Source organism: Theropithecus gelada, chromosome 19, assembly GCF_003255815.1.
Source record: "Theropithecus gelada isolate Dixy chromosome 19, Tgel_1.0, whole genome shotgun sequence".
Lineage (NCBI taxonomy): Eukaryota > Metazoa > Chordata > Mammalia > Primates > Cercopithecidae > Theropithecus > Theropithecus gelada.
The window spans coordinates 47,328,456-47,345,965 of NC_037687.1; the positions used below are offsets into that span (position 1 = coordinate 47,328,456).

At 48.6% G+C, this 17,510-nt stretch overlaps 1 protein-coding gene and 1 non-coding gene across 3 annotated transcripts in view; both read left to right on the plus strand.

Annotated features, from left to right (window-relative positions):
* ANKRD27 (ankyrin repeat domain 27) overlaps positions 1–17,510 on the plus strand; it is an 82,517-nt gene that overhangs the window by 56,862 nt on the left and 8,145 nt on the right. For both annotated transcript variants that reach the window (XM_025368673.1, XM_025368672.1), the window contains exons 19-24: positions 1,843–1,902; positions 2,016–2,135; positions 3,970–4,014; positions 5,827–5,949; positions 13,638–13,835; positions 15,442–15,561. In XM_025368673.1, the coding sequence (XP_025224458.1) occupies positions 1,843–1,902; positions 2,016–2,135; positions 3,970–4,014; positions 5,827–5,949; positions 13,638–13,835; positions 15,442–15,561 (666 nt within the window). The remainder of the gene's footprint in view (positions 1–1,842; positions 1,903–2,015; positions 2,136–3,969; positions 4,015–5,826; positions 5,950–13,637; positions 13,836–15,441; positions 15,562–17,510) is intronic.
* Positions 13,007–13,138, plus strand: LOC112613658. The gene has a single exon (XR_003116984.1). It is a non-coding gene; the product is annotated as a small nucleolar RNA SNORA68 (small nucleolar RNA).

Below are 17,510 nucleotides of genomic sequence, written 5' to 3' on the forward strand. Positions count from 1 at the left end.
GATTACAGGCGTGAGCCATTGCACTCAGCCCCAAAATATACGATTTTATAAAAGTAATAGAGATGAGATCTTAGTGTGTTGCCCAGGCTTGTCTTGAATTCCTGGCCTCAAGTGATCCTCTCGCCTCCACCTCCCAAGGTGCTGGCATTACAGGCATGAGCCACTGCGCCTGGCCAGCTTTCTGCCTTTTGATGTTTGACTGGCTCCCTTTTATAATTTCCTGCTTTTCTAGGTCGTTCTTTCAGTTTGTTCACATCCTATTCTGGGAGTAGCACAGTTTGAATTTGTTTTTATTTTTGTTTTCTCGAAACCTCTTTATTGAGGCATGATTGGCATACAGAAAGCTATATATAGTCAGTGTGTACAACTTGATAAGTTTAGAGATAAGTGGACATCCGTGAAACTATCACCACCATCTATGCCATAAACATATCCATCACCTCCAAAAGTTTACTTCTGTTCTCTCTTTTTTTTTTTTTTTTTTTTTTTTGAGACAAGGTTTGGCTGTATTGCCCAAACTGGAGTACAGTGGTACGATCTCAGCTTACTGCAACCTCTACCTCCTGGGCTTAAGCCATCCTCCCACCTCAGCTCTCAAGTCGCTGGGACTACAGGCATGTGCCACCACACCTGGCTAATTTTTGGATTTTTTATACAGATGGAGTTTCACTGTGTTGGCAAGGCTGGTCTCAAACTCCTGTCTTCAAGTGATCTGCCCGCCTTGGCCTCCTAAAGTGCTGGGATTACAGGTGTGAGCCACCGCCCCTGGGCCTTCATCTTTCTTTTTTATTTTTATTTTATTTTATTTTTTTGAGACGGAGTCTCACTCTGTCACTCAGGCTGGAGTGCAGTGGCATGATCTTGGCTTACTGCAACCTCCGCCTCCCGAGTTCAAGTGATTCTTCTGCCTCAGCCTCCCTTGTAACTGGAAGGTACAGGTGTGCATCACCACGCCCAGCTACTTTTTTTTTTTTTTTTTTTGTATTTTTAGTAGAGACGGGGTTTCATCATGTTGGCCAGGCTGGTCTTGAACGGCTGACCTCAAGTGATCTGCCCGCCCCGGCCTCCCAAAGTGCTGGGATGACAGATGTGGACCATCTCGCCATCTCGCCCAGCTTCCCTCTTTTTTTTTTTTTTTAATTATGTTTTTGGTGTGTGGTAGGGACACAGTGTAAGATCTACAGTAAAGCACCGTTTGTGAAGGGTTAGATCCCTGCTTCTGGCTTCAGGGGCCTCGGCTGTACCCCTGAATACCTTTCTGCAAAGGTCGCAGCTTTCTGACAGGCAGAGCTGACTGGGCTGAGCAGTGCCACCACGGCCTGGGCTACTGTGACGTCTTGGGAGGAGGGTTCTACTGCTGTGGTGTTTGTTTACCAGAGGCCCTTCCAGAGGGAGATCTGCAGAGGAAAGGAGAGGCCGCCTTCTCGGCTTGGCTCTGAGCTGCTCCTGCTTGAGACCTGTGGGTGCTGGAGGAAAGGCCACACCTCCTGCCTGTGGACAGACAGGCCTGGGGGCTGGATGCAGTCACCTGTCAGGCTCCATGTGGGTCTGGCTTCTCTTACCCTTGAGTCCATGCATGGGAAGCCCTGAGTCCTCCCACGGGGCAGGAGGAGCCGTGATGGGAGGAAGCGCCGACTTTGGTGTTATCCTATGTAAATTGCCACCTGCTCTGGGTCTTGGTTTCTCTGACCATCCAAGGATGCGGCTGGGCCACATGACCTAAGGCTCGCTGCACTGACATTCTGAGGAGCTAGGCTGGCAGTGGGGCGTGTGGGTGATGGGGCTGTGCTGAGACGACCTCCTTCTCATTGGGTACTGTTGGCATCCCCTCTGTCCCCCTAGATTCTATCTATAATGGAAGCCCATCACCTGTCCTTCGAGAGGAGGCAGAAGGCATCCGAGGTAAGTCAGCCGGGCAGAGTGAGCTGGTTACCTCGGAGACCAAGGGCTCCTTCTCCGGTCCTCACGTGACCCTGTGCCCTGTCTTCTCTCTCGTCGGGGCTCCCTGGCTACAGGCCCCCGTGCAGTCCCCGCAGCGCTCCGTGGACTCCATCAGCCAAGAGTCCTCCACTTCCAGCTTCTCCTCCATGTCAGCCGGCTCAAGGCAGGAGGAGACCAAGAAGGACTACAGAGAGGTGAGGCTTCCAGAGGGAGGACGGGGACGGGGAGGCCTTGGCGGCCCCAGGCGGTGGCGTTCAGCTGAAGAGCCGTGGCCTGATGAGGGCTGCCCCCTCAGCCTGCTCGCCTGTGCTGGGGCCGCTGCTGCTCTGTGGTGGCTGAGGTTGGTGCCTTCGAGCTAGGCCCAGCGGCATCTCGCAGTGCTGTGCACTTAGGCGTGCCCTTCCGTGGGCTGCTCCCTGAGCAGCAATTAGTGTGGTAGAGTGTGTTTGTGTATTAGAGAGAGGATAGGCTAAGAAAAATACAAGTCAGGCCATGTAGAGGTCCACTGATTTCCGATCATTTTATTTTTATTTTTAATTTTTTGAGATAGAGTCTCGCTCTGTCTCCCAGGCTGGAGTGCAGTGGTGCGATCTCGGCTCACTGCCACCTCTACTTCCAAGGTTCAAGCAATTCTCCTGCCTCAGCCTCCCAAGTAGCTGGGATTACAGGGGTGTGCCACCATACCCAGCTGATTTTTTTGTAGTTTTAGTAGAGATGGGGTTTCACCATGTTGGCCAGGCTGATCTTAAACTCCTGACCTCAGGTCTCCCAAAGTGTTGGGTTTACAGGCGTGAGCCACTGCACCTGGCCTGTTTTTATTTTTCATTTTTAGTTTTACATTTTTGAGACAGACTCTTGCTCTGTCGCCCAGGCTGGAGTGTAGTGGCGTAATCTTGGCTCACTGCAACCTCCACCTACTGGGTTCAAGCAATTCTCCTGCCGCAGCCTCCCAAGTAGCTGGGATTACAGGTGCCTGCCACCATATCCAGCTAATTTTTTTGTATTTTTAGTAGAGATAGGGTTTCACCACGTTGGCCAGGCTGATTTTGAACTCCTGACCTCAAGTGATCCGCCCACCTGGGCCTCCCAAAGTGCAGGGATTGTAGGCATGAGCCACCGTGCCCAGTCTGATTTCAGATCATGTCTGCATAGCATTCTCTGCCTTCCATCCCCGCTCTACAGGCACCTCTGTTGAGAACCTAATGTCGTTGTTCCTGAGTTCTTGCAAAGTTCACGTAGACATTCACACACATGTCCACCTTGCAGTTTGCAGAAGTTCATTGATGGCCTTTGTTTTTCTTTTTCTTTTTATTTTTTCCACTTAAGTTACTTTAGAGTTTGTTCAGTGTCAGCACAATAGATTTGCCTCGTTCTTTTCTTTTTTTGCGACCTAATCTTGCTCTGTCACCCAGGCTGGAGGGCGGTGGTGTGATTTTGGCTCACTGCACCCTCCACCTCCTGGGTTCAAGCAATTCTCGGGTCTCAGCCTCCTGAGTAGCAGGCATTACAGGCACCTGCCACCATGCCTGGCTACTTTTTTTTTAAGTAGAGATGGGATTTCACCATGCTGGCCAGGTTGGTCACAAACTCCTGACCTCAGGTGATCCGCCCATCTCAGCCTCCCAAAGTGCTGGGATTACAGGTGTGAGCCACCATGCCCAGCTGATTTAGTATGTTGTAAACGTGTCCCTAAAACTGCTCAGAGAGGGTATCCTAGGAAGTTGCTGGTGTGCACAGAACCCACTGCCATTTAGCACCTGTAATCCCAGCTACTAGGGAAGCTGAGGCGGGAGAATCACTTGAACCTGGGAGGCGGAGGTTGCGGTGAACCAAGATGGCACCATTGCACTCCAGCCTGAGCAATAAGAGCGAAACTCCATCTTAAAAAAAATAAAATAAAATAAGATACTAAGTCAGACATTAAAACTCCACAAATCAAGCCAATAGGTTTTCAGAATGTTTATATTATTTCTATTATTATTTTATTACTGAAATCATTTTTCTAATATTCTTGTTCCTTTTATTAAGGTAGAAAAACTTTTAAGAGCAGTTGCTGATGGAGATCTAGAAATGGTGAGTTTTTAGAAGTGCCTTTTCTTTTATTTTTATTTTTTAGAGACAGGGTCTTCTTCTGTCACCCAGGCTGGAGTGCAGTGGCGTGATCATGGCTCACTGCAGCCTTGAACTCCTGGACTCAAGTGATCCTCTTGCCCCAGCCTCTTGAATAGCTGGATACACAGTTGTGCGTGGCCATGCCTGGCTAATCATAAACAAATTTTTTGTAGAGATAGGGTCTCGCTATATTGCCCAGCCTGATCTTGAACTCTGGGCCTCAAGGGATTCTCCTGCCTTAGCCTCCCAAAGTGCTTGGATTACACGTGTGAGCCACCATGCCCAGCTTTAGAAGTGCTTTTTATTATAAAAAGCTTGTTCTAGCTTAAAACAGCCACCCATCTGTGTTTCTTGTCTCCAGTTCAGTTTTGGGCCACGTGGACCCTCTGATTTTGTGCAGAGGGCGGTATGTTTAATGCATATTTGGTAATGGCAATGTTATATTTTCCCGACAAGTAATGAGGCGGATGAACATACAGGCACATAGCAAACGTGGGCCCTGCCTTTCAGACGTCCGTATTCCAGGAGTGTGGTGAGACGTTGCCAAGACCAGAGACCATGTCCGGGGCACAGAGTGTGGGCTCAGAGCCCAGGCCCACTAGCCAGTGTGCAAGGAGGGCAGCTCGGTTTTAAGAGAGGGCAGCGTTTTGGGGAGAGGAGGAAATAGAGAGGCGAGGGCAGAGCCCAGTGGTGTGTGTGAGGCTCTGCAGAAGCTGTGGTCGGTTGGGACTCCTGGGCCGCGGGAGGGGGCCTGAGGCTTGGGGCTCCGAGGAGTCATAAGCAGGTGTCTGGATAAGATGGGGCCACCGGCCCTGGGCTGGCACCTGGAGAGAATGTCGTGGCTTGAAGGGAAGGCATCTGTCCTATCATTAGGCACATCTGACAGTGAAATGAGTGGACAGTGGAGATAGTCTTCCTTAGATGCAGAGGGACAGGTTTCCCTCACTTGCCTTTGGCCCCTTGAAAGGACTGTGTCTTCCACTTTTTTTTGTTGTTGTTTTTTTGAGACAGAGTCTTGCTCTGTCATCCAGGAGTGCAGTGGCATGATCTCAGCTCACTGCAACCTCCACCTCCTGGGTTCAAGCAATTCTCCTGCTTCAGCCTCCTGAAAAGGTGGGACTACAGGCATGCACCACCACACCCGGCTAATTTTTGTATTTTTAGCAGAGACGGGGTTTCACCGTGTTGGCCAGGCTGGGCTTGAACTCCTGACCTCAGGTGATCTGCCCGCCTAGGCCTCCCAAAGTGCTGTGATTACAGGCATGAGCCACCATGCCTGGCTGTATCTTCCACTTTTAATGGAGGAGGGAGTGAGGTGCTTACTAAATGCCCTAGGACCAGGGTGGGTTTATTTTTTTTGAGACTGTCTTGCTCTGTTGCCCAGGCTGGAGTGCTGTGGTGTAATCATGGCTCACTGTAGCCTTGAACTCCTGGGCTCAGGCGATTCTCCGGCCGCTGCTTCCCAGAATGCTGGGATTACATGTATAAGCCACTGCGCCCAGCCCTAGGATAGAGTTTTAAAGCCATCACTCTGAGGCAGCACCGATCTGCCTGCCCGTTTTTATGATAGAAGAAAAGAATCTCTGACATAAGTTGTGAAGTGGAAGGACTGAGGAAGGCTTCATGAGGGAGCAGAAGCCGGTTATAAATGGCTGTGGGGTTGGGGAAGGAAGTGTGAGCCCTGATTGGGAACGGTTGACGGTGTGTGTTTAAGATACTGCGCAGCGACGACACTGAGGATGTGTTCCTGTTTCCCTTACTCTCCATCACCAGGTGCGTTACCTGTTGGAGTGGACAGAGGAGGACCTGGAGGATGCGGAGGACACTGTCAGTGCAGCAGACCTCGAATTCTGTCACCCCTTGTGCCAGTGCCCCAAGTGTGCCCCAGCTCAGAAGGTTCGGCTTTGTTTCTGTTGGTGGAGGTTGGAGAATGTAGGCAATTTTTTTTTTTTTTTTTTTTTTTTGAGACAGGGTCTTGTTCTGTCACCCAGGCTGGAGTGCAGTGGTACAGTCATGGCCCACTGCAGCCTCAATCGCCTGGGCTCAAGTGATCCTCCCACTTCAGTCTCCTGACAAGCTTGGACCCCAGGCCTGCACCACCACACCTGGCTAATTCGTTTCTTTTTGTAGAGACTTGGCCTTTCTGTGTTGCCCAGGCTGGTCTCGACCTCCCAGGCTCAAGTGATCCTCCCGCCTCAGTCTCCCAAGGTGCTGGGATTACAGATGTGAGCCACTGCTCCTGGCCAGCAAATTCTTCCTTTTTCCCTCAGGAAAGTTCTCTGTTTCTCAGCCAGATAATTACTGTACTGCGTGGCTGTGAATAAGTATTCCCCAAGATATGGTGGGACTCATTAGCCCAGAGCGGCTGCCAGCTTCCTGCGCAGCAGGTAAGTGAGCAGGGATGTGTCCCCGTGATGAGCATTTTGGCTGCTATCTGGGCCCCTGAGTCCCGTGGCAGGAGCTTATGAACAGATGCTTGAGGGTCTCCTTTCAGGTACGTAAAGCCCTCCAGGGAAGCTGCACGCATGTTCTGCTGCTGCTTTTACTTGGGTGAGTTCAGTCTTCGTGGGGACTCTCCCCCAAGTGCAGAGGAATCCCCAAACCCTCTCCCAGCTTCCCCCAGGGGTAACATCCTTGCAAAACTATGGTGCAGAATCACAGCCAGGATATCGACATTGATGCAATCTGTGGACCTTAGTTCAGATTTCCCCAGTTCTACTTGTTCTCTGTGTGTGTGTGTGTGTGTATATTTAGTTCTGTACAGTTGTGCTACTCAGAGTGTGTGTGTGTGTGTGTGTATTTAGTTCTGTACAGTTGTGCTACATGTGTAGGTTTATGTATCCACCATCACATTCAAAATATTTTCTGTGACAGAAGATACTTTTTTATACTCATTGTTCTTTTTTTTTTCAAGATAGAGTCTCGTTCTGTTGCTCTGTTGCCCAGGCTGGAGTGGAATGGGGCAATCTCGGCTCACTGCAACCTCTGCCTCCCAGGTTCAAGCCATTCTCCTGCCTCAGCCTCCCGAGTTGCTGGGCCTACAGCACCTACCACCACGCCCGGCTGATTTTTGTATTTTTAGTAGAGACGGGGTTTCACCATGTTGGCCAGGCTGGTCTCAAACTCCTGACCTCAAGTGATCCACCCACCTCAGCCTCCCAAAGTACTGGGATTACAGGTGTGAGCCACCGCACCCGGCCTCCTTGTTCTTTTACAGCCTCTTATTCTTGTTTTGTAATGTCCCAAAAAGACACAACACTAAACTGCTTTATATCTGTGATTAAATTAAAACCCACCCCGCCATTCTTTTCTAGCCAGTGTTTTAGAATTGGTTTTTAAATCCTTTATTGAGGTATAATTCACAGACAGTAAAGTCTATGTATTTATACAATTTGGTGAACTTTTATAGATGTAAAACCTGTGAAGCCATCACCCCCATCAAGACACAGCACGTCTCCGTCACCTGCAAGCACATTTCTCTCACCACAAGACCAATCACTCAAGCTGCCCTCTGACAGCCACACCCACCTCTCTACCTGCCACGCCCACCCCACCATCCCCAACCGCTGGCAACCACTCACCTGTTCTCCGTTTCTCAGATCCTGTCACTTCAAAAACGTTACATGAATGTAATCACAGAGTATACGTATGACCTTTTGGAATTGACTTTGTTCGCTCCGTTTGATTCCACGTTGTCGCATAGAATCAGGTCTGTTTCTCCGTCGCGGGGTGGCATTCCATTTGTTTAATGGTGGCATATACTCACTGTGGAATGTCCAAGGACACGTATTTTGTTCCTGGTTTGGGGAATGTTATCAATAAAACTGCCATGAACAAACATTCGAGTAGACGTTTCGGTAAGAACACAAGTTTTCATTTTTCTAGGATAAATGCCTGAGAGTGCAATTGCGGAGTCACGTGGTAATTGCATGGTAATTCCATGGTTCGTTTTTATAAGGAACTGACCGTCTTTTCCCGAGCAGGCTGTATCGTTTTACATGCCCACCAGCGATGTATGAGTGATCCAGTTTCTCCTCATCCTCCCCAGCCTTGGGCGTGGTCATTGTTCTCTGTTTCAGCCATTCAGATAGGTGTGTAGTACTATCTCAATGTGGCTTTAATTTGCATTTCTCTAATGGCTGATGCTGTTGAACAGCTTTTCATGTGCTTATTTGCCATCTGTATATGTTCTTCAGTGAAATGTCTGTTAATGTGTTTTGCCCGTTTTCTCATTGGTTTGTTTTTGGCTTTATTGTTGAATTTTGAGAGTTCTTTATCTATTCTAGATGTGTGGATATTTGTCAGATACGTGGTTTGCAGACATTTCCTTTCATTGTGTAGCTTGTCTATAATCTCACGTGGGCTTTCACAGAGAAAAAGGTTTTTCTACATCTAGTTTGTCAATATTTCCTTTTATAGATTATACTTTTGGTATCAAGTCTGATAATTCTTTGCCTTGCTCTAGATTTCCAACTTTTTCCTGTTTTTTTTTTTAAGTTATACTTTTATATTTTATAGTTAAGTCCGTGATCCAATTTGTGTTAATTTTTACTCAAATTGTGAGATTTAGGTTGAGGTTCTTCTTTTTTTTTCTTGCCTACAAATGTCCACTTGCTCCAGCACCATTTGTTGAAAAGCCTCTCCTTCCTCCCGTGACTTGCCTGTGCACCTCGGTTGGCTATAGATTGTGTGGATTGATTTCTGGGTTCTCTGTTCTGCTACATTGATCTATGGGCCCATCCTACCAGTACCGTGCTGTCTTGATGACTGTAGCTGTGTAGTAAGCCTCAGTGCTGGATTAAATGATTCTTCCTAATTTATTCTTCTTTGCCAGGAATGTTTTGGCTATTCTATGGCCTATGCCTTTCCATGTAAATTTTATTTATTTATTTATTTACCTGCTTACTTACTTCCTCACTCTTGTAATACCCAGACTGGTCTGAGCCATATCAATTTTAGAATTAGCTTTTGTATGTCTACAAAATACCTTGCTCAGATTTTGATAGGAATTACATTAAACCTACAGATGAACTGGGGAGAAATAACATCATCTGACTCAACGTATGTTGAGTCTTCATGAACGTGGTATATCTCTCCAAGTATTTACGCCTTCTTTGACTTCTTTCATCAACATTTTGTGATTTTTTTTTTCCGCATACAGATCCTGCCTGTGTCATGTTAAGTGTACATCTCAGTATTTAATATTCTTTCAAGCAGTTGTAAATGGTATTGCATACATAGCATGCACTCATGTGTTAGCTATCTAATTATAGATGTGTATGTCCCATACTAAGAGAATTAGGCTGGGCTCAGTGTCATACTCCTGTAATCCCAACACTTTGGGAGGCCACCCTGGAGGATCACTTGAGGCCTGGAGTTTGAGACCAGCCTGGCCAACAGAGTAAGACCCTGTCTCTAAAAAACTAAAAATATAAAATATAAAAGAAAAAAGAAAATGAATTTGGCCAGGCACGGTGGCTCACACCTGTAATCTCAGCACTTTGGGAGGCCGAGGCAGGTGGATCACCTGAGGTCAGGAGTTCGAGACCAGCCTGACCCACATGGAGAAACCCCATCTCTGTTAAAAATACAAAATTAGCCGGCCGTGGTGGCACATGCCTGTCATCCCAGCTACTCGGGAGGCTGGGGCAGGAGAATCATTTGAACCCAGGAGGCGGAGGTTGCGGTGAGCCGAGATCGTGCCATTGCACTCCAACCTGGGCAACAAGAGTGAAACTCCATCTCAAAAAAAAGAAAAGGGATTTGACTTTACAAAATAGATAGAGCGGTGTTAGCCTTTATATTGTAGGATAATTTTACCATTTCTAAAAAGAACTTCAGCATGGGCGACTCTTGAGGATATTGAAAATGACTGAAGTGTTCCCTCACACGTTTTTCAGCTGTGAGGTAACATGTACATTGGGGGTGTGTGCCTTTTGACCTGGCCCCCTGCCTCTGGATGCACATGATCCAGAACACAGTTTCCCCAATGTAGGCGGCTATGAAAATGCAGGATAAGAAAGGCAGATGGGGCCGGGCGCGGTGGCTCACGCCTGTAATCCCTGCACTTTGGGAGGCCGAGACGGGCGGATCACGAGGTCAGGAGATCGAGACCATCCTGGCTAACACGGTGAAACCCTGTCTCTACTAAAAAATACAAAAAACTAGCTGGGTGAGGGGGCGGGCGCCTGTAGTCCCAGCTACTCAGGAGGCTGGGGCAGGAGAATGGCGTAAACCCGGGAGGCGGAGCTTGCAGTGAGCTGAGATCCGGCCATTGCACCCCCGCCTGGGCAACAGAGCAAGACTCTGTCTCAAAAAAAAAAAAAAAAAAAAAAAAAAGAAAGGCAGATGGTGTTCCCTAGCATCTGGTGGGAAGTGACAAAGCCCCCAGACCCTCAGTGCCTGTGTGTGGCAAGGGGAGCTTGCTGCGTCTCTGCCGCTGCTGTTTTTGCTATTTTGCCCCTCCCTGTTTTCCCACTTTAATTACACAGTAAAGTACTGTGGAACTTGAAGTTTTAGGCTCCCTGCACTTCTAAAACCTCTTATTCTCCTTTTGTAATTTCTCAAAAAGACACAACACTATACTGCTTCATGTCTGTGATTAAATGAAAATCTTCTTCTAGCCCAGTGGTGGTCTTTTTTTTTTTTTTTTTTTTTTTAAATTTTAATTTTTAAAGATGGGGTTTCACTCTGTCACCCAGGCTGGAGTGCAGTGGCACAATCATAGCTCACTAACAGCCTGGGACACCTGGGCTCAAGTGATCCTCCTGCCCCAGTCTCCTAAAGTGCTGGGATTACAGGCATGAGCCTCTGCACCAGGCCTGCAGTAAAAAATTACATTTTTTTTTTTTTTGAGACGGAGTCTCCCTCTGTCGCCCAGGCTAGAGTGCAGTGGTGCGATCTCAGCTCACTGCAACCTCTGCCTCTTGGGTTCAAACAATTCTCCTGCCTCAGCCTCCCAAGTAGCTGGGATTACAGGCGCATGCCACCACACTTGGCTAATTTTTGTATTTTTAGTAGAGACAGGGTTTTGCCATGTTGGCCAGGCTGGTCTCAAACTTCAGACCTCAAGTGATCCACCTGCCTTGGCCTCCCAAAGTGCTGGGATTATAGGCATGAGCCACTGCTCCTGGCCTAAACTTTTTTTTTTTTTTTTTTTTTTTTTTTGAGAGACAGTCTTGATCTGTCACCAAGGCTGGAGTGCAGTGGTACAGTCATAGCTCACTGAAGCCTCAAACTCCTGGGCCCAAGGGATCCTTTTGCCTCAGCCTCCCGAATGGTTGGGACTACAGGCACGTACCACCATGCCGGGCTATTTTATTTTATTTATTTTTGAGACGGAGACTGGAGTGCAGTGGTGCGATCTTGGCTCACTGCAACATCTGCCTCCCAGATTCAAGCAATTCTCCTGCCTCAGCTTCCTGAGTAGCTGGGACTACAGGCGCATGCTACCATGCCCAGCTAATTTTTGTAGTTTTAGTAGAGACGGGTATCACCATGTTGGCCAGGATGGTCTTGATTTCTTGACCTCATGATCCGCCCGCCTTGGCCTCCCAAAAGTGCTGGGATTACAGGCGTAAGCTACCTCGCCGGCCTGATTTTTTATTTTTGTAGAGACAGGGTCTTGGCTGTGTTGTCCAGGCTGGTTTCGAACTCCTGGGCCCAAGCCATCCTCGTGCCTCACCCTCCCAAAGTGCTGGGATTATAGGCGTGAGCCACCACACCCGGCCTCCAGTGGTGTTTTAGAATTTGTTTTTAAATCTTTTATTGAAATATAATTATATACATTATAAATTATATAATTTATATTTACATAAAGCATATGTATTTAAAGTATACAATTTGGCAAGTTTTACAGATATATAAACCCGCGAAACCATCACCACCAGCAAGATACACAACGTTTCCCTCAGTTGCAAGAGTTTCCTGTGAGACTTTGCCGTCCTCCCCCCGAAACCCCCGTGCCCCCATCGCCTCTCCCAGGCAACCCCTGACCTGCTTTTCATCATCACGGATTAGTTAACACTTCCTAGAATCTTTTGTAAGTGGAATCGTAACGCATGTCCGTTTTGTGGCTGGCTTCTTTGACTCAGGATATTTCTGAGACCCATGATGGATCAGGAGTTCATTGCTGGGTAGTAGTTGATTGGGTGGACACACCAGAATTTCTTGTTTCATTCACCCGCTGATGAACAATCTGAGTAGTTTTCCTGCTTCTGGGTTTGTAAATAACGCCATTATGAACATTTGTGTACGGGCCTTTGTGCTGCGTAAACACCCGGAGTATAATTGCTGGATTATATAGTAAGGATATGTTTAACCTCATAAGAAACTGCCAATTTTCCGGAGTGGCTGAAGTAGTTTCTGTTCCCTCCAGCAGGGTGTAAGTACTCCGCTTGCTCCACATCCCTGCCAACATTTGGTATTTTGACTTTTTTTTTTTTCTCCTGGAGATGGAGTCTCGCTCTGTTACCCAGCCTGCAGTGCAGTGGTGCAATCTTGGCTCACTGCAACCTTCTCCTTCTGGGTTCAAGCGATTCTACAGCCTCAGTGCACACCTGTAATGTAGCTGGGATTACAGGTAGGGGCCACCACACCTGGCTAATTTTTGTATTTTTGATAGAGACGGGGTTTTACCATGTTGGCCAGGCTGGTCTAGAACTCCTGACCTCAGGTGATCCTCCCACCTCGGCCTCCCAAAGTGTTGGGATTACCGGCGTGAGCCACCGTGCCCAGCCTTGACTTTTTAACTTGAGCCATTCTGATAAATATGCAGGGTATTTCATTTTGCATGTGTGTGTGTGTGTGTGTGCACGTGTGTGTTTTCTGGCTTCTTTGTTTTTGATTTTTGAGATATAATTTACATATAGTAAAATTCAGCCTTTAATTTAGCATACGGTTTTCGTTTTTTTTTTAAAGAGGTAACATTTTTAATCATCAAAAAGTAAAATTACTCTCACCTAAAGCCAAGAATCATTGTTTCTTGTAGCGGTGGTTAAACAGAGTTATAAACAGCAAGTGAATCTCGTCGCCTTTGCGGGGCTGTGGCCATGCCCCTCAAAGTGAATTTAGAGGCTCTACAGCCCTAGTGAAAAAAAAAAAGTGAAATTAGCCAGGCACAGTGGCATACACCTGTAGTCTCAGCACTTTGGGAGGCTGAGGTGGGAGGACCACTTGAGCCTGGGAGTTCAAGACCAGCCTGGACCACATCGCAAGACCCCATCTCTTAAAAAAAAAAAAAAATGAACTGGGCACAATGGCTTGTGCCTGTGGACCTAGCTACTTGGGAGGCTGAGGCTGGAGGATCGCTTGAGCCAGGAAGTGGAGGCTGCAGTGAGCCGTGATGGTGCCACTACACTCCAGACTGGGCAACAGAGTGAGACCCTGTCTCAAAAAAAAAAAAAAGAGGAAGTTGTTCTTTGGCATGCCTGCCACGTAGTTCCAAAGGAATTGGAATCCATCCTGGATCCCACCATGATCCCGCATTGTGCGTGGGAGCTGTGGGGGGCACATGGCGCCAGTCACTCCGGCCCAGTTTCTTCAATACTGATGGTGTTTCTGTTTCCATCTTCTGTGCTTCCCAGAGGCTGGCGAAGGTTCCTGCCAGCGGGCTTGGTGTGAACGTGACCAGCCAGGACGGCTCCTCCCCGCTGCATGTCGCCGCCCTGCACGGCCGGGTGGACCTCATCCCCCTCCTGCTGAAGCACGGGGCCAACGCGGGTGCCAGGAATGCAGACCAAGCTGTTCCGCTCCACCTGGCCTGCCAGCAGGGCCACTTTCAGGTTCGGGCTCTGTGTCGCGGGCAGTGGAGCAGGGTGTCCGCTTTGGGCACCTTAGTGGGAATGCTGCAGGGGTTTGGTGGCTACCCCAGAGGACACTGCTCCCCCAAGCCCGGAGATTCTGAGGTACACAGGGTAGGCCACTCAGCCTCAGGGCACAGAACCCTGGTGCTCCCTGCGGGTGGAGCCAGTCCCTGCCCCACTGCCACGCCCATGTGGGTGGTACCGAGGTTGTCATTCTGTTCTGCTCCCAGCAGGATCTGGCTCTTGAGCTTGTGTGGCAGCCACCGAGGGCTGTCCCCATGGTCATCTTACCACCTTTATACACTGACAGCGCTTGCTCTGGGCCCAACAGTTGAGCACTTCATAAAGAATAATCAAGGCCCCATAGAGGGGCTCAAGGGAGAATTTTGGAGTGATTAACTTTTTGAAAGTCCTGTTTTTCTTTGCTTTTTTTTTTTTTTTTTTTTGGGAGACAGGGTCTTGCTGTCTCCCAGGCTGGAGTGCAGTGCTGCAGTCTTGGCTGACACTGCAGCCTCAACCTCCTGGGCTCAAACAATCCTCCCATCTCAGCCTCCCGAGTAGCTGGCATGCGCCCACGACACCCAGATGATTTTTAATTTTTTTGTGGAGATGGGGTTTCACCATGTTGTCCCGACTGGTGTTGAACTCCTGGACTCAAGCAATCCTCCCACCTTGGTGTCCCAAAGTGCTGGGATTACAGGCATGAGCCACAGCACCAGGCCCTGCTTTTCTTTAAGGAAAACTGTGTCTATATTTTTTCATTTTCCTGTATCAGTTCTACTGTTAACTTTTTAAAGACAGAAGCCATATTTCAGGTTTTGCATCTCTCTCACCAACACCTAGCATAGAGCTTCAGGCATCGCTTTCCTAATCTGTAAAACTGGAGTGGCGATTGCAGCTGTCCCTGGGGTGGAAAGGATAGAGAGGTGTAGTGAGATCACCGTCGGCCAGCACATCGGGTGAAGTGAGATCACCGTCACCCTGCAGTTCACCCACACAGAGCAGCCCCATGGCAGACGGTAGCCCTCCCCTCTTCACCTGCTCCCTTTTCTCCTGGAGGGTCTAAAGTCTTCTCAATAAGCTCAGAGATGGCTGGGTGTGGTGACTCATGCCTGTAATCGCAGCACTTTGGGAGGCCGAGGCGGGTGGATCACTTGAGGTCAGGAGTTCGAGGCCAGCCCCTGCCAACATGGCGAAACCCCATCTCTACTGAAAATACAGAAAATTAGCCAGGTGTGGCGGCAGGTGCCTGTAGTCCCAGCTGCTCAGGAGGCTGAGGCACGGGAATCGGTTGAACCTGGGAGGTGGAGGCTGCAGTGAGCTGAGATCATGCCACTGCACTCCAGCCTGGGCGACAGAGCGAGACTCTGTCTAAAAAAATAAGAAAGAAAAACCAAAAACAACAAAAAATTTAATAAGCTCAGAGACAAATCAAAAGAAGATCAAATTTGAGGATTTCTCTCTAGAAATTTTGTTTTCTTATTTTCTTTTTTTCTTTTTCTTTTTATTTTTATTCGTAATTTTTCTCCGGCAGGAAATGACAGAAATTTTGATTAAGTTTGCACGTTTTTCTTCTCTGGCCCAGGTGGTGAAGTGTCTCTTAGATTCGAATGCAAAACCCAATAAGAAGGACCTCAGTGGAAACACGCCCCTCATTTATGCCTGCTCCGGTGGCCATCACGAGGTTGCTGCTCTGCTTCTACAGGTGAGGACCCCTCCCTGCCCCCTGGTCGACACACCTGCACCAGTTAACAGGGTGCCTCCACCCAGCAACCCCTGCAGTGCACTGGGGATGGAGAGGCCGGGCCGTTCGTCAGCCCCAGGCCTCTGGGGAGAGGAGCGGGGCGAGTGCCTTGCCACGCGGGGTTCTCCCATGGGAACGGATGGTGCCTCAGCATCCGGGATGCAGTCTCATGGGCTCCAACGCCGCTTTTGCCAAAGGTTTGGGTCTCAACTCACTGACTGGGAATGTGTCGTGCTGTTACCTGAGCACAGGCTGAGTGGCCGCCCTTATCAAGACGGAAAAAGAGCAGCAGGGACAGAGGCGGCCACTCAGCCTGTGCTCAGGTAACAGCACGACACATTCCGTAGGGAAAAGGCCGGGCGTGGTGGCTCAAGCCTGTAATCCCAGCACTTTGGGAGGCCGAGACGGGCGGATCCCGAGGTCAGGAGATCGAGACCATCCTGGCTAATATGGTGAAACCCCGTCTCTACTAAAAAAATACAAAAAACCAGCCGGGCGCGGAGGCGGGCGCCTGTAGTCGCAGCTCCTCTGGAGGCTACTCGGGAGGCTGAGGCAGGAGAATGGTGTGAACCCGGGAGGCGGAGCTTGCAATGAGCTGAGATCTGGCCACTGCACTCCAGCCTGGGCGACAGAGCGAGACTCCGTCTCAAAAAAAAAAAAAAAAAAAAAAAAAGAAGTAGGGAAAAACCAATTTGTCCATGACTCTGCTACTCAAGGGAAACTCATTTTGGTGAATTTTAAAAATTGTGTATAGCTTCAGTGTTGTTTTTTTTTCTTTTTTTTTTTTTTGGTTTGAGACAAGTTCTTGCTCTGTGACCCAGGCTGGAATGCAGTGGCACCCTCACGGCTCACTGCAGGCCTCAGTCTCCCAGGCCCAGGCGGTCCTCCTGCCTCAACCTCCCAGGTAACTGGGACTACAGGTATGCACCACTGCACCTGGCTAATTTTTGCTGTTTGTTTTTAGTAGAGATGGGGGTCTCACTTTGTTGCCCAGGCTGGTCTCAAACTCCTGAGCTCAAATGATGCTCCTGCCTTGGCATCCTAAAGTGCTGGACTATGGGTGTAAGCCACGGCGCCTCGCCAAGTATTGTTTTCTTTTCTTTTTTGCCAAGGTGGAGTCTCACTCTGTCACCCAGGCTGGAGTGCAGTGGCACAATCTCGGCTCACTGCAACCTCTGCCTCCGAGGTTCAAGCAATTCTTCTGTTTCAACCTCCCAAATAGCTGGGACTACAGGTGCCCACCACAATGCCCGGCTAATTTTTTTTTTGTTTTTTTTGGTTTCTTTTTTGTAGAGATGAGGTTTCACTATGTTGGTCAGGCTGGTCTTGAACTCCTGACCTCAGGTGATCCACCTGCCTCGACCTCCCAAAGTGCTGGGATTACAGGCATGAGCCGCCGTGCCTGGCCCCAAGTATTGTTTTCCGTTTTACTGTTATTTAATGTAGAAACTTGTTTATTCGAACTTTGATTTTTAATGGTTGCATAACTATGGATATACCATGGTGATTTTTTTTTAAAACCTGTTTCTGCTTTGTACATTTAAATGGCTTCTGTTTTCTCTGCTATTAGGATAAATGCTATAGAACTCTTTGTCTATAAATCTTTTTTTCTCAGTACTACCTTTCCCCCGCAAATTTTAAGAAAACTTTCAGACATAAGAAAAGTTGAATGTGGCCGGGCGCGGTGGCTCAAGCCTGTAATCTCAGCACTTTGGGAGGCCGAGACGGGTGGATCACGAGGTCAGGAGATAGAGACCATCCTGGCTAACCCGGTGAAACCCTGTCTCTACTAAAAAAATACAAAAAATTAGCCGGGCGAGGTGGCAGCGCCTGTAGTCCCAGCTACTCAGGAGGCTGAGGCAGGAGAACGGCGTGAACCCGGGAGGCGGAGCTTGCAGTGAGCTGAGATC